Raw genomic sequence first — 25,843 nt, forward strand, 5'->3', positions numbered from 1 at the left:
TATGGTCATGCCCTTCTATTTCCTTATAGCTAGAGATTGAGAAGCTAATATCTTCTTCTTTAAATAGCTCAGTGAAACCAAATCCATTAATATGTCTACTAAGCCTTCTAATAGATATTAGTCAAGCCTTTAAAGGAATCATACAGTATAAAAACTAGGTAAAAGATAGGCTGTGCAAAATGTTTCTAATATAGTTAGTTAGCCAAAAATGTAATGTATAAAGGCTGGAGTGACTGGATGTGTAACATAATAGCCAGAACACCACTTCCTGCTTTGCAGCTCTCTTGGTTTCCACTGATTGGTTACTTGAAAACTATGTACCTAGTTTTTATTTTTACACTGAACTGTTCCTTTAAATCTAAGGGAAAAAAAAGAAAGTCCAAATCCAAAAACGAAAGAACGTCTTATTGTACAGTGCTGGGCTAGAGTAGGTAATAAACTGAGCCTCCTGCGTTTATCAATCAGTAGAGGACATAAAGCGTTCCCTTGACAATAGAGTTTACAATCTAACAGGTTAGAGAGCAAATTCCTCTGCTGCCTGGATGCTCCGAGTGATTCATCGGAGACCCACGTGTAGAACTCGTTCCACGAACTACTCACTCTCCGTTTGGCCTACTTTCAGCCCAACCGTAACGCCAAAGCTACCGACGCTTCTATCACTACAATAGCAACTGTCAACTCTCTCTTACACCTTCCAGCGCGTCTGCTTGCGTGCGGGCGGCCGTAGCGTGCCAGGAACGCGTACGCAGAGCACGTAGGGGCGCGAGAGACAGTTGGAACGCATCTGTGACGTCACGTGGCTTTGCCCGAACCCGGGATGGAGAGTAGGGGAGGAGGGGGAAGAGTTCGTTTGCCAGGTGAGGTCTGGACACTGCAGGTGGCGGCGGGGTTTGCCTATCGCTTCCTCCTCCACAAACAGGGCACAGATGAGCTTAATGGCTTGGTATCTCATGTGGGCTCTGTTTGGCGGGAGGTTCGAATAGTTTCAAGCTGGTTTATTGTCTATGTGTCACTGTCATTTAGCAGCCGGTGCGGCGGGGCTTGTTTTTATACATGGCTCCTTTCAATGACTTTACTTCTTGTCAGTGTTGGTAACCCAAAGCTCAACTTCCAGCTCCCTGAATGATGTACAACTTCAACACTCGCAGTTCTGTGTCAACCAGGGGTTTCTGCCTTTAGTAGCTGCGACTTCCCATGTACAGGCTCTAAATCGATTTCCATGGCATATTCAGCATCACATTGACCGTGCATGGATTCCTGAGTGCTGGCGAATCGCTGGGAATATTCCCAGATTGTGTAGCCGTCATACAAGTAGGCCATATAGTCATGAATTGGTTGTCTCAACAAAAAACAACACCCCCTTCCCTCCCCAAAGTTATCATGCACGATTATCATTTTACCCCAATTATTTTTTCCATTTCGTCACAATTTAATTAAAGCCATTAATGAAGGGGATGAAGTAGTATGTATTTTTTGCATTTTGTGTATGAAGTGTGTGTGTAAAATAGGCATAATAAATCCCAAACTGAATCCAGGATTGAGTGCATATCTAGTTTAAAGGGTAGATTCACCTTTTAAGTTAACTTTTAGTATGTTATAGAATGGCCAATTCTAAGCAACAATTCATTATTTATTTTCTATAGTTTTTGAACTATTTACCTTCTTCTGACTCACTCCAGCTTTCAAATGGGGGTCACTGACCCCGTCTAAAAAAACAAATGCTCTGCAAGGCTACAAATGTATTGTAATCCCTACTTTTTATTCCTCCTCTTTCTATTCAGGCCTTTCCTATTCAGATTCCAGTCTCTTATTCAAATAAATTCATGGTTGCTAGGCTAATCTGGGCCCTAGCAACCAGATTGCTAAAATTGCAATCTGGAGAGCTGCTGAATAAAAACTTAAACAACACCAAAAGTAAAAAAAAAAACACCAAAGAAAACCAATTGCAAATTGTCTCAGAATATCACTCTCTACATCATACTGAAAGTTATTTAAAAGTTGAGCAACCCCTTTAAAAAAAGAAAAAAATCTGTCGACAAACAAATGTTCGGATGCAAAAAAAGCCCAAAACACTAAATAGATATTCTTGTCAATTCTGCTTTGTTTGACCATGTTTTTAACCTTTCATAGTTTATAATAACCAATGTTATGCTTGCCATTCTGCTTGCTGCAACCAGCCAATGGGTGTCCCTGAACCTTGTTTTTTTTGTTTTTAAAGAAGTGCCTTTAACATTTGAATGGATCCAATTTATTTTCCATGAGATTTAAGAGTAAATAAAATATGCATTATAAAATCTTTAACCTATCGTGAGATGTAACATGTAGGCTTATCTTGTGCCGGAATAATACCCAATGTATTCGGTATGTTTTATCACTCTCTTAACTGTTGTATTATTGAGCAATCATTTAGAACATCTTTTTTATATATTTATAATTTAACAATGCCTTTGTTGTTTATAAGCATGGATGATATTTGGTTTTGCAAAATGTGAAAGTAACTGATTTTTCCTAGGGGAATTAATGTTTCTGGTAATTATGTATCAAAGACTTTGCATAGAAAGCATCACCTTTTTCCAGATGTATTTCAAGGGTTTATTTTCTGCTTAGGGTAGATTTGAAGTCAACCAAATCTATTCAGTTGAGCATTTTATCTTAAAAAGGGTGTAAAGTTAAAAAATAAATTGCTAACTTAAACTTAACTTACAGTTAAGTCTTGTCAGTGATCTCACATAGGCCCAGTGCTGTCATTCACCCAGTGTAAATTAGTGTAAACATCTGGTCCACGTCAGATGGCAGGACCAAACTGCAAGTCATTTGGAAATCTAACGGGTTATACACCTTCCCTTTCGGTAAAGATGTAAAACAGTGAATTAAAGTGCTTAGAAGAGCACAATGACAAATCAAGTGTCCTGAGTGCCAGAAAAGTCTTTCACCAATAAAGTCAGAAGAAAAGGAGCATGCTGCTATGGTCCACTTGAAGATTAATTGCCAGTGATAAATCTCCTCTTCTGCGGGCAACTAATCTGTAAATGCTTTCCCACTGATGATAAAGTCAATCGCTGCTGAGTAAACTAATGCGCCGCTTCAGTCTTCCAAAAACTCTTGAAGTTTCCTCTTGAGGCAACCTCGGAAGATTGAAGCAACTCTTGGGTTTTACCACCAGCAATTCACTTCATTGTCAGTGGGAAAGCATTAACGGGAGTTTAGTCGACAACCGAAGAGGAGATTTATTGCTGGCAATCTCCTGGTATGCCATTGCCATAAAAGTTATTGTGATGTGGTTGTGTTAAATTCGGGTCACCATTGCTTTTTGTCAGGTGTAAGTTGTGTCGTAATGGTCCCTGCTGTTAGGCATTGGTACCAGGGAAAACGGTGTATTCTGGGATGATGAATCACTTCACTACCTACCAGTCTAGCAGACTAGTTTGTCAGATGACTGAATAGCTATCTGTCTGACTGCATGAACTGTAATGTTTGTTTGAATAGGAATAATGGTCTGGGGCAGTCAGATCCCCGGTTCAGGTGCAAGGTCTCTTAAAAATGGGTTTGCCGAGAAGGGCAGGAATTTGGATCGCCGTACTCAACAGGGTTATTTATTAAAGGTTGAGTTGTGTGTTACTGAAAAGTTAAGAGTTTTTCGAGGGTAGTTTCACTTAAAAAAATTCAAATTTTTCAGGATAAAAAAGAATTTTTCGAGTTTTATTATGCCCCTGAAAATACTCCACCTAAAACTTGTTGAGGTCGATGGCAGAGGTCCCTTTAACCATTTGAAGATGTTTTTTGCTGTCATGATTTTTTGTGTTTTTACAGTGGTTTGTGCTCAAAAAGTAGATAAATTTGAGATGTTCGAGATTTTTCCACTATAACATTCAATCAAGTTCAAAAACTTTGAATTATTTGAGTAAGATGGAGTCTATGGGAGACGGCTTTCCCAAAATCTGGAGCTCTTTGGCTAACAGGTTTCCGTATAACTGATCCCATACATGTATAAAGGATGATAAAATAAAATATTAAGTTTGAGCAAATCCTTAAGTGACCAGGTGCTTTATCCTTAGTCTTGAAAAGGTCATTTATTCAATTGATTGAAAGATTGATGTGCCTATTATTTTGGGGTGCTGTAAATTGAAGTCCATCACATGAGATTCAGAACTGTTGCTTAATGCTGTTGAATTGAAAGCTACCTACAGGTTGTTTAAAGAAGAGCTTGCTACTAGACTTGTGGTTTACTTCTCTGTGGACTGTGATTTTTTTTGTCTGCGGAGTTTCTGCTTGATTGGTTGCTATAGGATTTCACTGGTGCAGTTTGGCATCTCATCCCACAGTTTGTTGCTAGAGTTGTGCAGCAGGTCAGGTACCTGAGTGATACTATAAGAAAAGGGCGATTTGTTGAGTAGGATTTGCAGATGTGGATATTGGTGTAGGTCAGAAGGACATGAGTTGGAGTGCTGGTTGCAATAAAAACTTTATCTAATCGCTTCATCTTTTCCTGCAGTCGGTTAATAGGCTGAAGGGGGGTCTGTCGGATTAAATGGTACAGATCTCTGTGGTTAAAGTTCCTATAGATGGTTACAAATGATTGCTTTTATAATTTATTGTAGAGAAATGAATTTAGAAACATTGTAAGCACCATGCTGTAAGAGAAGCACTTGTCTTCGTCCTTGAAACTAAGCCAAAAGCTTGCGCGATCAACATTTAAAGAAACATTTCGCTGATCACTATGGCAGGTAATCTGCTTCTCCAGGCAGCGCAGTCGTGGCAACAGTATTTGTATTTTAGACTTAAACTATGTCAAACCTGTTACTTCCATGTATCGTTTACCTGTAACCTGCATTTTGTAATTTACTTCTCAATTCATTTTCTTTCTCTTTCAGGTACCACCATGCAGGATAACATCAGATTTGTATCAGCTGGAGATGATGTTAAAATATGGGACTACTCATCCATGACTACAGTGGAGCAATTCAATCCACACAGTGCATCACACCCAGTATCGTCCTTGTGTTGGAGCAGTAATAGTATCCTTTGATGAGTCACGTGGCTGATTTTTTACTCATGAGTAAGCCTTTTGTTTGAAGTGATGTTAGATATGTTTTTCACAAGTTCGGGTTCCAAAAAATGTTTATAGCAATGTATTTGTTTTTTTATGGGAAGAGACAACAGTCACACAATGCACATTATAGGGGATGTAGTTAGTTGAAGGGGTTGTTCACCTTTAACTTTTAGTATGGTGTATAGAGAGTAAAATTCTAAGTCGATTAACAATTGGTTTTCATTTTTTATTATTTGCTTGTTTTAAGTTATTTTGCTTTTTATTCAACAGCTCTCCAGTTTACAATTTCAGCAATCTGGTTGCTAGGGTTCAAATTATGCTAGCAATCATGCATTAATTTGAATAATGGACTGGAATATAAATAGGAGAGGGCCTGAATTCAAAGATGAATTATTTGTAGTATTTGCGGAGCTTTGCCCGAAAAGTACGAATTTTTGTACTTTTCAGGCAAAGCTCTGAAGTGACCCGATTTTTTTTGGACTTTTTTAACTGGTAAATAAGGTCCATTCGGGCAGTCTAAGTCGATCGGATTTTTATGTTAGAAATACTTCGGACCTTGATAAATAAGCCCCACAATGTCCTTGGATCTTTACTCCAATGTCTTTCCCTGAGCATTTTTATTGAGCAGAATAGCAGATATAATTTTTTTTCTGCTATAATCTTTAAAAGTGCTTCTTAGTATCAGCAATAGAGATATAATTATATAAACACATGCTTTTTTTTATTAAAAAATGCTTTGAGTTGCTACATTTTCCAAAATGACTACAGAATACCCTGCCTTTTAATGATAAACATATTTGCTAATTCCTTCCCAAAAATTCAAGGAACATCAAGTCCAAATGACTACATTTGAGAATTTACCAAAATCTCATCTGTTAACCCGATGCACTTAAAAAGTATGTCTGAAGAATAGAAAATGAGTTAATGGATTTAGCTTTCTTTCTGTGTTGTCTGATTCCTGCATTAATGAGTCATTGATGGAAACCAAGTCAATTTGTATTAGGGCAATGGACCATTTCTGCTCCTTGAACAAATCTTTTTTTCCTTTTAGTATGTCTCTAGTGCAAACTAAGAAAACAATTACAAATCAGTATCTGATCCTTTATTCTCCTTGTACTATACGCTTTATAAACAGGCATTGGTTAGGTCCATCGTGATAGGAAAAGTAATTGGTGTACCTGTCAAAATGGCAGTTGTTTTATTTGCCTTTCAGTGCAATTACCACATGTTCACAGCTGCAGTGATGCAGACAAAACTAAACAACAAACAAGGTAAAATAGCTTATGCCGAAGCCCCAAATACAATATGTTGTGCGCTTCCATCCCTCCTAGATTTTTATAGTGTTTTGACCTGTCATAAATAACCTGTCTTCATTGTATGAAGAAAACAAACCTATAAAGACAGCTTTTCTGATTTTTAAGGGGCTTTTCACAAATCTGTTATGTGTATCCAAGAGCTTTGTTCCTATCATTTCTAAATTGATTTGTTGGAAGAGCCATCCATCAACATTGTGTATAAATCGTAAAATATTTATTTGCAGAAGCTCTTTTACAGGCGATACTGATTTAATAAAATGTTTGCTTGCCATAGGAAACACAAATTGTTAGGCAATATACTTTTGTTGTTATTGCATATACCATGCAGATAATGCCAACCCATTATTTTATAAGCAGGGGGCTGCCATCTCTATGGACTTGCATGAAGTATCCAGTTGAAAAAGCTTGCATTCAGTATTGCAACATTCCTAGAAAAGTATGAATGTTGAAAATGTGCCCTGATACATATCGGTACAGGTATGGGGTCCGTTATCCGGAAACCTGTTATCCAGAAAGCTCCGAAGTACGGAAAGGCTGTCTCCATTTTATCGAAATAATATATTTTTAATAATTTCTTTTGCTCTGTAATACTATAGGGCAGGCAGAGTATGGCACACAGGGAGCATAGGGCAGGCAGAGTACGACACACAGGGTACATAGGACTGGCAGAGTATGACACACACAGGGAGCATATGGCAGGCAGAGTATGGCACACACAGGGAGCATAGGACAGGCAGAGTATGGCACACGGCGCATAGGACTGGCAAAGTATGACACACACAAGGAGCATAGGGCAGGCAGCGTATGGTACGCAGGTAACCTAGGACTAGCAAAGTATGACGCACACAGGGAGCATAGGACAGGCAGAGTATGGCACACGGCGCATAGGACTGGCAAAGTATGACGCACACAGGGAGCATATGGCAGGCAGAGTATGACACACACAGGGAGCATATGGTAGGCAGAGTATGGTAAACGCAGGGAGCATAGGGCAGAATATGACACACACAAGGAGCATAGGGCAGGCAGAATACAGAAGGAGACAGGGAAACCACGTTCATTTAAACAGTTCATACTGTGCTACATACAGTGACACAGTGCTGTTGCCCCACCAGCAGTTTGTATGAAGGTGAACAATGTGGCTAGTTTCAGTCTGGGTCTCAGGTGTGAACAGTACAGGGCTTTAGGGGTGTGAACAATAGAGGTGTTACAGGTGTGAACTATACAGTGGATTACAGTCTGAATTTGAGGTGTAAACAATGCAGGGGCCAGTTAATTGCAGTACAAATACCTTTTAAAATTTAAACATGGTAAGTAGTTATAGCAGGCAGATGTGGGGGCCACACAAAGGGGGGGTTGTAGAGGGCCGCTAGTTGGACAAAACTTGCATAAAGAAACGTAGTTTGATCTGTTATCTAAAAGTAGCGTTTGATGGAGTTATTTATAGATCAGTGCATTTATCATTTAAAAAGTTTATAATTTTAAGTCATTATTAAAATTTGTGCCTGATTTTGTCATTAGGAACACTCCTAGAACATCAATAAACACCACAAACAAAGTTCAAGTATTTCTTGAGGTTATCGATCTTTTGCTTGCCTAAGGAACATCCACAGTTGAAGCCAGGGCAGGATTGACTTCCATTGCATAAGCTCCTGGTTGTTGATGAGCACCACTGAGTCAGAAATGGAAAGTGATGCAGCAGAATATGGCATAGCGAAGCAGGGTTTTCTTTAAGCAAAGAAAGCCCTGGATCAACTTGTACTATGAGCTATCTCCCATAACCCTGTATTCCCTCACTTTCTAAAAAGCCATCCAACCCCTTCTTAAAGCTATCTAATGTATCAGCCTGTACAACTGATTCAGGGAGAGAATTCCACATCTTCACAGCTCTCACTGTAAAAAACCCATTCCAATTATTTTCTTCTAAACGGAATGGGTGACCTTGTGTCATCTGGAAAGACCTACTGATAAAGCATTAGAGAGATTATTATATGATCCACTTATATATTTATCCATAGTTATCATATCACCCCTTAAGCGCCTCTTCTCCAGCATGAACATCCCCAATTTGGCCAGTCTTTCCTCATAGCTAAGATTTTCAATACCTTTTACCAGCTTAGTTGCCCTTCTCTGTACCCACTCTAATACAATAATGTCCTGTTTGAATGATGGAGACCAAAACTGTACGGCATATTCTAGATGGGGCCTTACAATTGCTCTACACAGTGGAAGAATGACCCCCTCCTTTAATATCAATCCTTTAGCCAAAAAAAACGTAAAATACCGTTTACTCAGACACTGACATATATCCATCGTTTAATTCCTCAACATTTCCTATCTAAAAAGAACTTAAACGAACCAAACTATAAAATGATATAAATAAAACCATGAGCAATACAACTCATTATCTGAATGAAGACAGACAGCACTGTAGCCTGGCTGATTTCATTACAAATAAACCAGAATATATCACCTTTCCAAAGTGAAATACATTTCTATGTTCATGGATATCTTTATGGGACCAGAAGAAGCATGATATATGTCAGAGTGGCTATTATGTGTGTGTATGTAAAAATGGTATTATCTTTTTATGATGTTCTTTTTCCAGGGCTGAGAAGGCAATGCATAAAATTCTTAGAATGACATTGTTGTTTCTAAAGCTGGTTTTGCCCATCTCCGCATCCCGACCTTTTAGTATTAGGGCTGTGTGGTAGACAAAATGTTGCCTTTCTTCCACACAGGCTATTACATTTTTATTTGAAAGACCTAGAAGTCCTGCAGGGCCCTTGCTGGTTTTTTTTTATCTGAGGAAGTGTTCTCCTTGACAATTAGTTTTGTTCAGGTAACAAAGTTTAATTTTCTGTCAGCTTAGGATTCCCAGAGTATAAAGAAAATTGCATTTAGTGATCCACAGGGCTATAATATCTATTACATGAGTATCTCTATGTCCTACTTTAACACTGCTCTTTGAACGGCATCAGTAGTGTTATTTAGAGACAAGTTTGGTGTATTTCAGAAGTATAATGTTGCAGTTGCCTTTGCTTTGAATGGCAAGCTGAGCAAAACTTTCACATCAAAGGTACACAGACTAAAGCTGGTTTGCAAATTCCATTTTTTTTCTCATTTTTCAGTTTCAGGCATTTTACAGATTAGATAACCAGTTCTTCTTTCTTTGAACTTGAAAGTGACCTTTGTTGATATAAATGTGGAGAATACTAACATCCTTGCTTTGCACTGTCAGAAAATATCCCAAATGTTATTACATTGTCCATAACTACAAATTCAGATCATTTTCTGGTCACTGCTTCTGGCAGTGGTGATAAAATTGTTGTTTCAAGCTGTAAATCTAAACCTGTTCCACTGTTAGAGCTTGCAGAAGGGGTAAGTATGACACTTGTTGTGTTCAGCTTTAGCTCTCAAGAGTAATAAATAAAAAACACTGTCTAGGAATTAAAATCAAAGCACATATTTTTGAATAGGCCTGTACATTTATGGTTTAACATAACTATTAGCATTTATCTGAATGGTTAATTGATAAGTTGGCAGCCTTCCAGTGCCATCAATTGAGATGCCTGCTCTGTTAGTGTCCATGCAACCCTGTGCAGCTAAAGTTATTCTTCAATTCTCTCATAGATTTATCAGATCTGCCTACCCCAATTTGGTATCTTTGAACCACAAACATTTGTTGAATCAGTCATGAATTAGATGATAAAAGTATTGTTGCCATTTGTCTTTCTGTGTCCAAACACAAACAGTCCAAACAAAGCAACAAACAATCTTTATTTATATATAGTTTATGTAAATAGTTCCAAGAGGTATGAGTTTGAGAGAGAGTCCTAAGGGGCTTGATAGAGATTCCCAAGGGGCCTGAGTTTGGGAGAGAGAGTGCGCCAAGGGGCCTGAACTTGGGAGAGAGAGAGCGCACCAAGGGGCCTGAGCTTGGGAGAGAGAGCGCACCAAGGGGCCTGAGCTTGGGAGAGAGAGAGCACCAAGGGGCCTGAGCTTGGGAGAGAGAGAGCACCAAGGGGCCTGAGCTTGGGAGAGAGAGAGCACCAAGGGGCCTGAGCTTGGGAGAGAGAGCGCACCAAGGGGCCTGAGCTTGGGAGAGAGAGCGCACCAAGGGGCCTGAGCTTGGGAGAGAGAGCGCACCAAGGGGCCTGAGCTTGGGAGAGAGAGCGCACCAAGGGGCCTGAGCTTGGGAGAGAGAGCGCACCAAGGGGCCTGAGCTTGGGAGAGAGAGCGCACCAAGGGGCCTGAGCTTGGGAGAGAGAGCGCACCAAGGGGCCTGAGCTTGGGAGAGAGAGAGCACCAAGGGGCCTGAGCTTGGGAGAGAGAGAGCACCAAGGGGCCTGAGCTTGGGAGAGAGAGCGCACCAAGGGACCTGAGCTTGGGAGAGAGAGCGCACCAAGGGGCCTGAGCTTGGGAGAGAGAGCGCACCAAGGGGCCTGAGCTTGGGAGAGAGAGCGCACCAAGGGGCCTGAGCTTGGGAGAGAGAGCGCACCAAGGGGCCTGAGCTTGGGAGAGAGAGCGCACCAAGGGGCCTGAGCTTGGGAGAGAGAGCGCACCAAGGGGCCTGAGCTTGGGAGAGAGAGTGCACCAAGGGGCCTGAGCTTGGGAGAGAGAGCGCACCAAGGGGCCTGAGCTTGGGAGAGAGAGCGCACCAAGGGGCCTGAGCTTGGGAGAGAGAGCGCACCAAGGGGCCTGAGCTTGGGAGAGAGAGCGCACCAAGGGGCCTGAGCTTGGGAGAGAGAGCGCACCAAGCTTAAGAGAGAGAGTGCCCTAAGGGGCCTGAGCTTGAGAACGAGAGCGTGCCCCGAGGGGCCTGAGCTTGAGAACGAGAGAGTGCCCCGAGGGGCCTGAGCTTGAGAACGAGAGCGTGCCCCGAGGGGCCTGAGCTTGAGAACGAGAGCGTGCCCCGAGGGGCCTGAGCTTGAGAACGAGAGCGTGCCCCGAGGGGCCTGAGCTTGAGAACGAGAGCGTGCCCCGAGGGGCCTGAGCTTGAGAACGAGAGAGTGCCCCGAGGGGCCTGAGCTTGAGAACGAGAGAGTGCCCCAAGGGGCCTGAGCTTGAGAGAGAGTGCCCCAAGGGGCCTGAGCTTGGGAGAGAGAGAGAGTGCCCCAAGGGGCCTGAGCTTGGGAGAGAGAGAGAGTGCCCCAAGGGGCCTGAGCTTGAGAGAGACAGTGCCCCAAGGGGCCTGAGCTTGGGAGAGAGAGAGCATGCCAAGGGACCTGTAACTGAGCCTGGAGAAAGGCTGTGTGTTTGGGAAAGTGCAGCAGCTAACTTAAAAGGTGGCGTGTGGTCTGGCTGATAGAGAGCAGTTGAGAGAAAGTCTCTGAACTGTGAGTAACAGAGTGCTAAACTTTGGTGGTCCAGTGTCTGGTAGAGGCCTTGGCTTGTCAGGAAAACTACATTCTCCTGTGTGAGACACATGTACAATCTGGATTCAATCTTTAAAGACAAGCAGTCTATGGTTTATCTTTTTGACTGAATAAAGGCAACATTTTTGTAATTATTGTGTCCCTGTCTGTTCCCTGCTATGGTCCCTGCAACAAGGTGATTTTATTGATTGTTCGTAAATAAATCCTACTGAATTCTAAGAAGAAATTAAATGCTTAAATTTGCACTTTAAAGCAACTGTGAGGTGTTGTTGGGACTAACTATAGATATTCTGTACTCTCTATAGAAAAAGCAGACCTGCGTTAATTTAAATTCTAGTTCGCAATATGTAGTCAGCGGAGGTCTGGATAATACTGTGAACATCTGGGATTTGAAATCAAAAAGACTTCATCGATCCTTAAAGGTAAGCTATTGCTGTTAAAAAAACCTAAAATGATATTGAGTAGCCTGCAGCTCTGAATATTTTCATAGCAAACTGGCAAAGCAGAATGTATTTGAAATGAAATGTATTTGTTTCTGAGCACTCACTGAAGTCGATCACTTCCAGGATCACAAGGATGAAGTTACGTGTGTTACATTTAATGCGAATGACTGCTATGTTGCCTCAGGCTCTATGAGTGGAGAAATCATATTGCATAATGTAACTACTAATTTATCCAGCACACCTTTTGGTCATGGAAGCAGCCAGGTACTGTGCATACCCTTATTCAACAGCATTTCTTTTTTGTTTTGTTATACGTTGAATATACTTTTGTTTTGTGTTCTATGTTCATAAAATACTTTTAGAACATACAACTGGTAAAAATTGGTGGGAAAAATAATGTAAAAAAAAATATATATTTTGCATTCTTTATACATTTTGTTCCTTTATTCAGAACAACACATTTTGCCTTATACAATTACATATAATAGAAATAAAAATTCCTTTAAAGAGAAAAGCTTAGCCCAAAACTTTTTTTTAATAACAACTGATGGGGAAATTTGGACAAAAATCTGGAGATCAGTTACATAGTTAATTTGGGTTCTAGAAAAGACAACTGACTAACGGGTTCAACCATTCCATATAATCTCAGTGCAAAACTAGCTATAAAGTTTACTGTAGCCCTGGATGTTATACCAGCCCAAGAAGTCATGCAAGCCTCTCTGAAAGGCATTAATGGAATCTGCCATTAAAACCACAGACCCCACTGTAAAAAAACATTTGTGTTGTATTAAGCAAATGTTTTGGGCAATGATGTTGGGTGTTAAGGCCTCGTTCCCAATAAGCTTTCCAGTTCATACCACTGGTTTTCAATTGGGTAGAAATTAGGGCTCTGCAGGCCAGTCAAGTTCTTCCACTTTAGTCTTGCTTGAGGCCATTTGTGTCTTTAAGAATAATAGGGCCTTTCCCAAATGGTTGCTTAAAAGTAGGAATCCTGAAAAAATGTCACTATACTCTTTAAGGTTAATGTTTGACTTCACTGGAGTTAGGGGCCCTAGCCTAAACCATGAAAAACCCCAAAACATTATTCTTCCTCTAAAAGACATTACAATTGGCATAAAGGCCGGTAAAGTCAAGTTCATCAGTCCACAGAATGTTGAACTACTTCAGAGTCCTGTGGTGGTAACCTTCATCCCACTCAATCCAATAGTAGGCACTGTGTATGGCAAAAGCCCATTTAAAAAAAATAAATAAAAAAAACTTTCTCCCAACAAATAGTCCCTGTAATAACATTCTTAGAGTTTGGAACTTGGCAGTTTGTGTTGGCAGTGTGTGTCTTTTTCACCCTTCTAGAGATGTTACTATATTTGTTATACAGAACAGAAATAATATTTAATGGACAATAACTAGTTGTGGGAGCACTCCAATGCTATATAAAATACGTAAGTCTAATGGAAGTGTGAGGGATCTGGCCAAGTTAGATTCAAACGTTCAAAAAATGTTTGTAAACTATGTCCAGGGGATGCATTATTTCCTGTATCTTTTCTCTTACCTTTCTCAACTGTGTTGATACATTCTGACGATCAGTGTGATCTAATTTAAGTTTGTTTCTTCAGCCAATACGACATTTGAAATATTCCTATGTTAAGAAGTCCCTTCTGGGCACAGTGTCTGACAGTGGCAGTGTAACCCTTTGGGATGCCAATAGCCAAAATCCATATCATGTGTTTGAAAGTGCTCACAAGGCCCCAGCCTCTGGAATCTGTTTTTCTCCAGTGAATGACTTGCTGCTTGTGACTGTTGGACTTGATAAAAGAATTATTTGCTACGATGTATCCAGCAAGATGTAAGTAACTTTTGTCACTACTTTTGGTCAGTGACTATTTGGAAATTCTCAAGTATAATGTGAATAATAATGAGAACTTCTGAAGCATTATCTATAATAACTGTTAACTGTTTACCTTTTGACTATACATTCTGGCTATATGGACAGTTGCACATGGAATGTCTTTGATCACATCACTTATTTATGTTCGATTTGTTTTTCTTCAACAAGAAAGAAAAAGCTAACGTTTATCAAAGATACAGCCATCAATTCCTGTTTCTGAATGCTACCTGTCTGTTCTGTTTTCTTCTTTAGTCTCTTGCAAACTGTAGTGGCAGAATCTCCCCTAACAGCAGTAGATTTCATGCCAGATGGTGCAACGTTGGCAGTTGGCTCCTCTCGTGGAAAGATTTACCTTTATGATTTAAGAATGTTAAGCTCACCGGTGAAAACAGTCAGTGCTCACAAAACATCCGTCCAGTGTATACAGTTTCAACACAGCAACATTTACAAGGTGAGAGAAGTTCTCATTCCCAAATCACTACATGGCTTGTGTGTTACTTCATTATTGTGCTGCATCCTGAAATATTTGATTTGACCCAGCACAGACATCCAGTAACTTTGTATTCTGTTTCCCCCTTATAATTATTTTTCTGCCTTTTTTTTTTTATACTTACATTTTTTTTATTGACTTGTTGACATTGCCTTTATACCCACACTTCATTTCTCTTTTTCCCTTCTTACATTTCACAGTTTCTGTTTTGCCCTTTAATCCTTCTCCCTCCTGCTTTTATTATCCCTTTAACCAGGCCCATTCCTGTTCCTTTTCTGTTTTACCTCTATCCCATGGTCCCTGCTTTTCTCCCAACTGCTTCCTCTTTATCACTGCTTTCGCCTTTGCTCTAACTTTTTCTTTTTCCTGTTCTTTCTGCCTTGACGTCTCCTTCTCTTCAGTGGGTAATGAGGTAAGCCTGACTTCCCTGCTTATGCTTAATTTCTGTGCAGTGTGTTTCCGAATTCACTATAGATTGCTGAATCAAATTACTTATGCTTAAAATCTACTTCTTCTACTTCTATCTTATTGTTCCTTCATTTTAGCCACTCTTGTTTCCTGGCCATGTTCTAAAGTGCTAAATATAAGGCACTGTAACCAGGAGCCTACTGGCTATGGGGCTTGCATATGTAGCATAGCTGAGGAAGCAAGCTAACCGAAAAACAGATAAGTTCACCCAAGCACCTAGAAGAATAACCCAGGAATTACAATGTATCCTTCGTTAACTAAAGTAATTTGTGACCCACAGAGAAAATAAACAAGTAGAGACTACTCTTAGCTGGCCATACATTATAAGTTCCACTCATTTGGTAAGGTCAACAAACGAGCAGATTTTTACCAATATGCCCATCTTGGGGTAGGAAATATCAGGCTGTACAATTGTTTGGCTTTGGGCCAACAATTGGATCATGACTACTGTAATGCAGTTGGTCAGATCAAGGACCGTGTCAGTGCGCAGATGCAGACCATGTTCCAACAGGGAAAACAAACCTGCTCAATCAAAATCTGACTGATTTTTGGCCATATAAAGTATATTTGTCGGGGGTCAGATTCCTTGCTGGCTGCCATGTGAAATAAACCTTTTAGATGGGCGAGGTGAAACTTTGTTCTTTATGTAAGAGATATAGCCATACTTCATATTGAAATCCAGTCAATGTCTCTTGGAGGTCTTATACTCCATATGCAGAACCTTTGCAAAATTTTACTTCTTTTATTTGTATAACATTGCCTACATTTCTCTTTCCTTTGCTTAGAAACAACCAAAGGGTTTATTCATTCTCTAGACCAGGGGCCCCCAACCACCGGGCTGTGGCCCAGTACCGGGCCGTGGACAGTCTTAAATTGGGCCACCGAGCCTAGGGGACAATTAACACAGTGCACCGAATTAACGCCGGCGCTCCATAATTGGACGCCGACCCCCTCCCCTGGTCCTTACAAAAAAAATTGGCTCTAAATCGGTCCCCGGACCAAAAAAGGTTGGGGACCGCTGCTCTAGATTGCTGCAACTTTTTTTTTGATGTGGGCTTACAATAAGGATCATATTGTCTTCAAAACTTATGTTTTATGCCACTAGAGAGCAGAGTACTGAAAGTGGGGAGAGGTCTGGGGGACTAACATAGGGACCTCTTAGCCAGAGTTTATCAAATAATACGAGATCCTTTGGCCAACTATTATAGATTGAACAACTGCTAGTTCAGCAATAGGTGGATCTCATTGAATGATAGGCTTTTATTAGTCTGCCGTTGCTCTTTACAATAAAATAAAGACATCTTGATAATTGGAAATGTATTTTACTTACTCCTGTATGTGTTTATTGCAACATGACCACCTACCAGTATTCTTGTAACTATTATACAGGGAAACCGAAATCATGTGTAATTTGCACTTAAATTAACATATTTGGACTTTAAATTCTGATAAATAGCAACTGACCATGTTCAGTTTCTTTAACAATACTTTTCCTTAAATTCTGTTTAAGTATTTTCCATTTATTTTGCTGCATGTTTGTGTTTTGGATGCAGTCGAGCAAAGGTCCCTCAAGTAAATCATCCATTCTGTCCACTGCGGTTAACAAGAAGCCTTCAACAAAGACAGCTGCTGGAGGAACGCACAGTGCAAACATAACCAAAGATTTACCACCATCTGCTATATCGTCATTACCTCAACCAGTCATGCCTGTAGATAGTAAAGGACTTCGAGTGAATGATGATAAATCAGGTTGGTTCCAAATATTTTTGTTTCACTTACTCTGTTGTTGTTATGGTTAAAACACCACAATGCCTTTACATATAATGCTTGGTTGATTCTACTCTGATATGCTTCTGTAAGGTGAAAACTCATCTGTACTTTAAAATCCATATATGGCCATATACCTTAAAACAGTGGTTCTCAACCTTCCTAATGCCGCAACCCTTTAATACAGTTCCACATGTTGTGGTGACCCCCAACCATAAAATTATTTTCGTTGCTACTTCATAACTGTAATTTTGCTACTGTTATGATCAATCTGTACCTGTGTGCCAGCCAGCAGCACCCAAAATATTGCTCCCAATCTGTACCTGTGTGCCAGCCAGCAGCACCCAAAATATTGCCCCCAATCTGTACCTGTGCCAGCCAGCAGCACCCAAAATATTGCCCCCAATCTGTACCTGTGTGCCACAAATGCATGATTGCCCTCACAGAGTCTGCACCTGTTGTGCCAAGTTGCCAACAAACAATGCATTGCCCCCTAAGTCAGCAGCATCGCCAAAATTGCCCAGCCCCAGCCCAGATTAGTCTGTACCTCTCTTCAGTGTGTACCTCTCTCTCCAATAACACCAGCCGCCACCAGTTTCAGAACAAAGAATGGCGGACCGGTTATGCCGTACCCACACTGCCTGAGGGCTCCCTCCAACTCGCCAGACCTGCACAACTCCCTTCCTGTGTGGAGTGACGTAACCACGCCAGCACGCCACTTACTACAGCGCATGGATGGGCATCTCTCTCCTCTCTTACTCGAATTGGAGCAAGCAACTAAGCAAGAGAAAGGGCAGGCTTAGGCGCAATGTTTTGCGATGGTTAGGCGACCCCTGTGAAAGAGTTGTTTGACCCACAGGTTGAGAACCGCTGCCTTAAAGGGAAAGGCAATCAGTTTTGAATTGCTTACATTAGAATAGAAAGGAAATGAGCTAATACAAATGCCATTATCCATTGTGCCATATATACATCTGACTCCTTATCTGGCTGTGATTAAAACCACAGAAGGTTCTCTGCCATTCACTGGGTTAATATAAATCAATAAAATGTTACCTAAGTGGCCTAGATATATGTTATAAGGATATCTCACTCTGTTTTAGCTTTCGGTGTTGTCAAAATAGTGCCTTCTAATGCAAAAATTGCACCTGTTTATTTCTTCATTTAGCATGCATATATATATTAACACAGCAGACAGATGTGCTGGTCTGTGTGTTGGGCTTCTCTTTTTGATTGATAGAGAACCGGTGCTTGGAAGGTATTCTGTTCATTCAGCACCTTGAGCCCTGAACCACTGGGCTAGATTAATCATCATGTTGCAAGCCTTAAGTCATCTAATTGCTGTAAAATTAACTAAAACTGGAACAGATTTCTGGGGCAAAATTGCAAACAAAGTAAATGAAAATCTGAGTTGTTTTTCATTGATCATCTTTGTCTAGTGCAGAACTAAATCTTCCAACATGACTGCCCTCTGGTAAAGAACAGCAGAAGGCAATATGCCCCTCCTTTTGTCACTGCTACTTATACTATTAAAGGACAAGTGTGCAATTGATAATGCTCAGACTAGTGATCAGAATATTCAATCTAGTGATTTGGCACCAAGATTTGATTGTCACTTCTCTTTACCCTTTGGTTTGTAAGCTCTTGCGAGTAGGGCCCTCTACATGCTACATAATTTACTGGCGCTATATAAATAAAAGTTGATGACTTCTCCATGTGCATTTAACAGGGTGCTTGCTATTTATTCATATATGGAGCACTGATCACACAGAGGGGTTTTGTCTGCTTGAGGTTATTGATGGACAAAAAGCCAGATGCCTTATGTCCTATGAGTAAAATCACAATATTGACTTTCTTAAATCCTGCATATAGAGATCAAAGTGTTCATTAGTAAAAATGATACAAAAACTATCTTGTTTTTTTTTCCTTTTACAGGTTTTCCAAGAAGCACCAGTCTTGATATAATCCCCTCAAAAGAAACAGACTTTGCCAAAACATCTGATTATAAATCTATAGACTCATTTGGAAGAAGTAGTTTGGGGGATATATTTTCTCCTGTGCGAGATGGTAAGTAAAATGAGCATTGGTATATAATATTGTAATAGCTTTTGTTAATGATTTTGCATCTATTTATTCACATTACTCAAAGCCGTTAAAACTGATAAATGTATACTACAGTATATGCATAATGCTATCAGTGATGCTGGCCCTTTATTCCCTCTATCCTGAATGCTTAGAGAGTTCCATATGTTGCTTCAGTTATACATTTATAGCCATATCGTGTACATATACATTTATAGTTATATTATGTATGACCAAATGTGTTGAGAATTATTCTCTCTGAATATTCCTATCAGAATTAATCAGTTTTGTTATGATGGAGATGGAGTGATATTCTGAGACAGTATGCAATTGAAATCTGGAAAGAGGCAAAAAAAGGAAATAAGACTAATCGAGAACTTACTCAGAATAGGCCATTCTATAATATACCTAAAATTAATTTAAAGTTGAACTACTTTTTTATTACACATATTTGCAAATGTTCTTGCACATTTAAATTTGATTTCACAAACTTTACTTCATCGGAAAAAAGAAAATCATAATTGTATTATGCTCGTCAGTTTGGACACCCTATTAAGTCAGTGTTTAGTAACACAGATCACAGCCTGTAAATGCTTTTTCCATCCAGTAAGAGTCTTTCAGTTCAGGATTTAGGGATTTTATCTCCCACTTCCTTACTGATCACTTCTAGTTCTGACAACTCATTGGGTCGTCATTTTCTACCTCATTTTCAATGATGTGTAAGTAAGGGGAATGTGAGGGCCAACCTTAAAAACCCAACCTAGCCCATCCCATTGTCCGTATGGAGACAGACTCCGCCTTCTGATGGAAGGTTTTTCCTTTAAATGAGTACGAATCAATGTACGATCAGACTTTTCCATCTCCCGACCTGCCACTAACCATTCAGATCAAAGTCTTACCGTTCCGACCAAATAAAGTAGTTAAAGAACAGATCAGCCGATGTTCTGCCCCTTACAGCAATCGTACGATAGACAAAGCTGGTGACAGTCTCCCACTGAAAATCATACAATCGACAATACATGCAGAGATTTTACCTTCAGCCGACAGAAATTTTCTAATATGTCGATTGACCAAACGACCGATTTCCGCCGGACAAAAAATGTTGGGACTCTCCACACATGGTCCGAAAATCATACGAATCCTCGATACGTACAATGAGATCTTTGCATCTATGGCCAGCTTTAGTGTTTATAAAGTCTTTTACTAAAGCATGCAAAGTACAGTTGCTTTAAGTCCATGTCAAAAAGAGTCAGAAGAAGAAGACAAATCATTCAAAAACAATAAAAAAGTCCAGTTGAAAATTTGCTTAGAATTATAGTCATTCTATAACACTCTATAACATACTGCAAGTTAACTTGAAGGTGAACCACCCCTTTATCTGGTTATATCAGTTGTATAATGACCAAAATAGAGTCGCATCATGTGGGGAGCTGGAGTCTATAATGGCAGGAATCAGCCATTCCATTTGGCCTAGAAACGTATCCATGAATTAGTTTACTTTATCAAGGTTTCTTGTCAAGATATGCGTGAAACTGTATTTTTTTTATTATATTGTCTCTTTCTATTCTTTAGATGCTTCACATTTCAGGGGAGCTGAAGATTTATCCTGCAAAGGAAATGGTAGGTACACTTAAATTATATCTAGTTTTGATGGCCATTGCTTTTTTTCAGGTGCTAAGTAAGGCATGGATATTTAGACCTACAGCTTGCATAGTTTTAATACGGAAATAGCATCTGTATATTGCCTTCAAAAATAAGGGGCACAGTCATACTTTAAAGATAAGGTACGTATTGGATCAGTTCAGGTTTTTTTATTTTTTTTATTTTGCGGATGTCAGAGATAAAAATGGAGGCTGACCACTGGACTAATTGAGCGGCTTTCCTTGAAAACCTACTTTTTAAAATATTTAATAAAAATTAAATTAAGAAATCACAATAGTGTGCACATATTTAGAAATGTAGAAGGATATAGAAAAGGCTTCCTTTTTAGAAGAACACCTTGTGTGCCAAAGCAATGTTGGCAAATGAGTTGAAATTTAATGATGTTTTATTAGAATACTGTCGAATTGTTAATACAATTGACATAGTATATGAAGTGTCTTTTGTTTCCTTCCCTTCTTTTGTTTTCTTTTTATTTAAAGATCTGGATTACCTGCCTCAATTTAGTACAATACCTTCTTCAAGGAGAAATCCTGTGGGTGCCAATACGCAAGGAATACATGGCTCTCCCCTACACTTAATTATTGAGAGCCCTATAAAGGAAGAAGATGAATCACAAGATTCCGAATTAAAAACAAGGAAACCACAACTCCTGAAACAAGATTTTAGAGAAAGTGTATGTTTATTTAAGGCTTTTTTCTTTTAGAAAAGGTTTTTCTTTAAAAAAAAAAAAATCCTTATTAGATTTCAATAAACGCACTACATTTACTGGTTGAAAGCCATTTTTTGTCATGATAGATCATTTTCATGCTAAAATGACACTTTCTCATGTTACATATAGGTAATCTTTAGTGTTTTAAAAATTGACCCTTGTTATGCAGTTTTGCTTTATAAATGGATATATTTATACTATTGCACATGTCCCTGTACGCCTATTTATGCTGTTACACTTGACCCTCGAATGCCCATCCAGGACCTCTTGGTAGCTACTTGCGTGGCCCTCTTATTGGTGCAGTCAATAGTAGTCAGCCTCTGTGATAACAGCAGTGTCTTTGTTATATAGAACCAGCAATTGAACACTAAGGGGCATATTTATTATGCTGTATAAAACAGTAGCGGGATAATACGCTGCACATCGCCAGGCTTCACCGTGTAACGGACTGACTTCCGCACGAAGCAATGTAAAATAATGACGTCAAATCTTTCACATGGCGTAAAATTACACACACGTTGAGAAATTCACCATTTATTTTACAAAACTTTTTACACAATTTTTTCTGCGAATTTCCTTTTACACAGCTTATTAAATATGCCCCTAAAACTAAACAGTACCCCGAAAAAAAGGTTACAGAAAAGGTTAATTATAACATCATGATTATTGTACGTTTTGAGTTGCTGAATAAGCAGATTTTATTTATGATGGTTAATCTAGAAAATATTGTTTTAATTTCTTTGTGCACCTCTTAAGTCCTCAAAGCCAGCAAGTGTTGACCAAAATAACCTCAATAATTCACCTATTAATTCTGTGACTCGGACACCGGAAGCAATTGAAAAAACAGGACACCAAATTCTCTCCCAGTTAAAATCAGATGTTCCTGCACATGGCACAAAGATAGCAAGTAAGTTTTGGGTTTGGTTATTAGCATGCACTGAACATCAGTGCTTTGTTTCTTCAGTAGACTGAAATAAAAGAATCTTTTGAAAAGGTAACAATAATTAAAAAAGACATGTATTACAACTATTAAGCTATTGCTTCAATTGCAAAAAAGGGAAGTGTTTAAAAGTCATTAAAATATAATGTACTGCTGCCATGCATTGGTAACACTCATGTGTTTGCTTTAAAAACACTGCTATAGTTTGTGCTCCTATATACAGTCATATGAAAAAGTCTGGGAACCATTTCAGCCTGCATAATAATGTACTCTACTTTCAACAAAAAAGATAACCGTGCTATGTCTTTCATTTCCCAGAGTACTGGGGTGTTTTCTGAACAAAGATTTTTAGTGAAGCAGTATTCAGTTGTATGAAATTGTGGGGCTTTGTGGCTAGTTCAGGGACTAGGGCCCTTGTTAAAGTTGAGGGTCGGATTAATTCAACCCAATATCAACAAATTCTTCAGGATAATGTTCAAGCATCAGTCACAAAGTTGAAGTAACACAGGGGTTGGATATTCCAACAAGACAATGACCTTAAACACACTTCAAAATCTACAAAGGCATTTATTCAGAGGGAGAAGTACAATATTCTGGAATGGCCGTCACTGTCCCCTGACTTGAATATCATGGAAAATCTATGGGATGATTTGAAGAAAGCTGTCCATGCTCCGCAGCCATCAAATTTAATTGAACTGGAGAGATTTTGTATGGACGAATGGCCAAAAATACCGCCATCCAGAATCCAGACATTCATCAAAGGTTGTTATAGGAGGCATTTAGAGGCTGTTACATTTGCAAAAGGAGGCTCAACTAAATATTGATTTAATATCTCTGTTGGGGTGCCCAAATTTGTGCACCTGTCTAATTTTGTTATGATGCATATTTTCTGTTAATACAATAAACTTTGTCACTGCTGAAATACTACTGTTTCCATAATGCATGTTATATATTAAAAGTAAGTTGCTTCTTTGAAAGCTCAGCCAATGATAAACAAAACTACAAAGAATTAAGAGGGGTTCCCAAACTTTTTCATATTACTGTAGCCACTGCGGTAGCCATTCAAGCTGAAAAAGGAGAAAAAGGTTAGGTAGCAGAGAGGCTCTGCAGAATATGAGTTTAAATTCCTATTGAATTCTACATAGTTTCTGTTATCTGCTGTTTCACCTGAGCCATTTAGCTATTTCAGTTTGAATGGCTGCCCCCATGCTGATACAGCAGTTTATTTATTTAAACTATAGTAGTGTTTGTGAAGCAAGCACATCCTTGTCAAATGAAAGTTGTTGCACATCGAATAAAATATCCAATGTCATTTAAAAAATCTGATTAAAGCAGAAGTCAACTTTGATTTATATGTCTACCCCTGTGACTTCAGTTTCTAATAGGGTCTCCCTGGTTAGTAAGACTAATGTTTTAAAAAAATTTGAGAAGACTCTTAGGGCTAAGTCGCATTCTCTTTATATCCCGTGTTAGTATGAACTTCCACTGTGGCGTGAAAACACCAAATAAGCGTTACAATAGAAAACACTGTAATGTGCTTGTTGTAAAACACAAACACACATTTTACATGTGGATATCTGAGAAAAAAATAGCAGAATGTGTGTTTTCTATAACAAACAAGGGAAAGTTATGTTTACCACTAACCATTAAGCAATGAGGCTGTGACCATAAAATACATATAGACAAATACAAGAGTCCTCTGTACTCAACCCATTATCAATATATTTAGGACATTGAGACATTTTGTGCCTTAAGCTACTAAAAAAAGGCCTTACCCTTTAACCAAAACAGGGATTGTTTGTCCATATATTGCAATACATTTAAGCTGGCCAACTACGTCAAATTCATCCCTGGTTGAATAAATGGTTGACCATTTATTGGCCATCAGTGAGATCACCTGACTATAGCTGGAAAGGGTGGGCGCTACAACAGTGGAGCAGTTGCTCCCACCGTTTCCAGCTATAGTATAGTCTTTAATAGAATTAAAGACTAGAACCATATCTTTTGATACTACGATACTATTTGGCATAGGGTTTTGGCTCTGAGTAAAGCCTTTCTGCCTTCTGATAAGTGAAGGAAGTGCTATGTGTTTTAATCGTATACAGTGAGCAATTATCTTCTCTTGTTTTTTTTTTTTTCCACCAGGTGTAAAACATTAGATTTTGGCCCATTTACTGTTACTGGTGATGTTATTTGTCCATCAAGCATAAATTTCCATTATAAGAAGGCATACATTTTTTTTACAAGCAACAATTCCACCCAAAGCTACAGTAAATGTGTGTGTGTTTTTTTTTTTTAGCTATCATAGGTTAGTGAAAAAAAGAACAATGCTGGAATGTGAAATTAATTGAGGAAGAAGACCATTTGTTTTCAAAATGTAGTGGGGAAGAAACTTGTGTTTTGATAAATCTCTGTGACATTGTGGTTTATTTCTTTATACCAGGTCCCAAGGTAGCTGCAACTATGAGTACACAACTTGCCAGTTCTTTGTCTGAAAAGATCGCGGATACCCTTGCAAGTGACAGAACTGGAGCACCATTAACTGCTATACAGATTAATTTCATCAAAAATATGATTGAGGAAACACTGGACGACTTCAGGTAATATTTTTTATATTTTTGCTCAACAATATTTGATGGTTGTGTTTACTTCATATATTTAACATAATATACACACACATAATATCATACAAAGATTCAAGAGTGCAGTTTTGTAACCGCATAATGTAAATGAGAATTTGGATTAGATAGTAGCAGTCGTACTGAGAACCCATTCAGAGTAATCAGAAGTTAATTGTACTTTGTGATAATATTCTGATTGGTGAAATAGTTTATTAATTATTCACATAGACTCTTAACACTTTTATGCAGCCCTTCAGAATTTGGTAGGACAAACAAGGAAATTAAGACCTAACAACACAGTAGGGAGAAGTGCTCTGCCAAATGGAATAACACTATCATTACTTTGTAAGCCTCTGCTTTGAAATACACAGAAGAAGAGTTTTTACATTTATTGACTATAAAAAGAGCTGTACTTTTTGAATAGATTTAATTTGTCTTTAACAATCTTCCCGAGGAACATTATTTTAAGTATTAGGCAGCAATTCTGACACATTGAACCAACTGGAGGTCAGTTGGTTCAGTGTGACCGAATTGCTGCCTAATACTTAAAGATAACATGATATGCTAATGTCAAAATGTTGAAGGGATTTTATGTGCTGATATTGTTTCTGGATAATGACACTTTTTGTTTGCATTAAAAAATATCCATTTGCATTTAAAAATATTGTTGGACTAGGACCTAGACAGAGCCAGGTAATTCATTGGGTATCTAAATGCTTATCGCATACCTAATATTATTCTGAATCGTATGTGCGTTTCCAAGACTTATTACACTGTACACCTTATTGTCTGTTTGCATTTTGTCCAGTTGACTTCAGCAAAAGTGTTGAATATAATTATGCATTCATTTTCCTTTTTTTTTTTTTGCTATCTTTTTTGTAATTGAAATTACAACTAGAAGAGAATTACACATCTTTAGTGCGCCTTTCTTAAGCTGGCCATAGACGCAAAGATCCGATCGTACGATTTTCGGACCGTTTGTGGACAGTCCCGACATTTTTTGGTCCCACGGAGACCGGTCGTTTGGTCCATCGG

General features: G+C 39.1%; 1 protein-coding gene across 2 annotated transcripts in view; it reads left to right on the forward strand.

The window, feature by feature from the left end:
* The first annotated feature begins 807 nt into the window (after positions 1-807).
* The window catches only part of nedd1.L (NEDD1 gamma-tubulin ring complex targeting factor L homeolog), a 34,746-nt gene continuing 9,710 nt past the window's right edge, over positions 808-25,843 (forward strand). The window contains 13 exon segments of one of the 2 annotated variants that reach the window (NM_001094388.1): positions 808-857; positions 4,872-5,015; positions 9,653-9,747; positions 12,050-12,166; positions 12,311-12,451; positions 13,801-14,030; positions 14,325-14,523; positions 16,584-16,779; positions 18,730-18,861; positions 20,449-20,496; positions 21,018-21,211; positions 22,004-22,154; positions 24,631-24,787. In NM_001094388.1, coding sequence (NP_001087857.2) covers positions 818-857; positions 4,872-5,015; positions 9,653-9,747; positions 12,050-12,166; positions 12,311-12,451; positions 13,801-14,030; positions 14,325-14,523; positions 16,584-16,779; positions 18,730-18,861; positions 20,449-20,496; positions 21,018-21,211; positions 22,004-22,154; positions 24,631-24,787 — 1,844 coding nt within the window. In that variant the 5' untranslated portion in view covers positions 808-817. 2 annotated transcript variants of the gene reach the window in all.

This window comes from Xenopus laevis, chromosome 3L (assembly GCF_017654675.1).
Source record: "Xenopus laevis strain J_2021 chromosome 3L, Xenopus_laevis_v10.1, whole genome shotgun sequence".
Lineage (NCBI taxonomy): Eukaryota > Metazoa > Chordata > Amphibia > Anura > Pipidae > Xenopus > Xenopus laevis.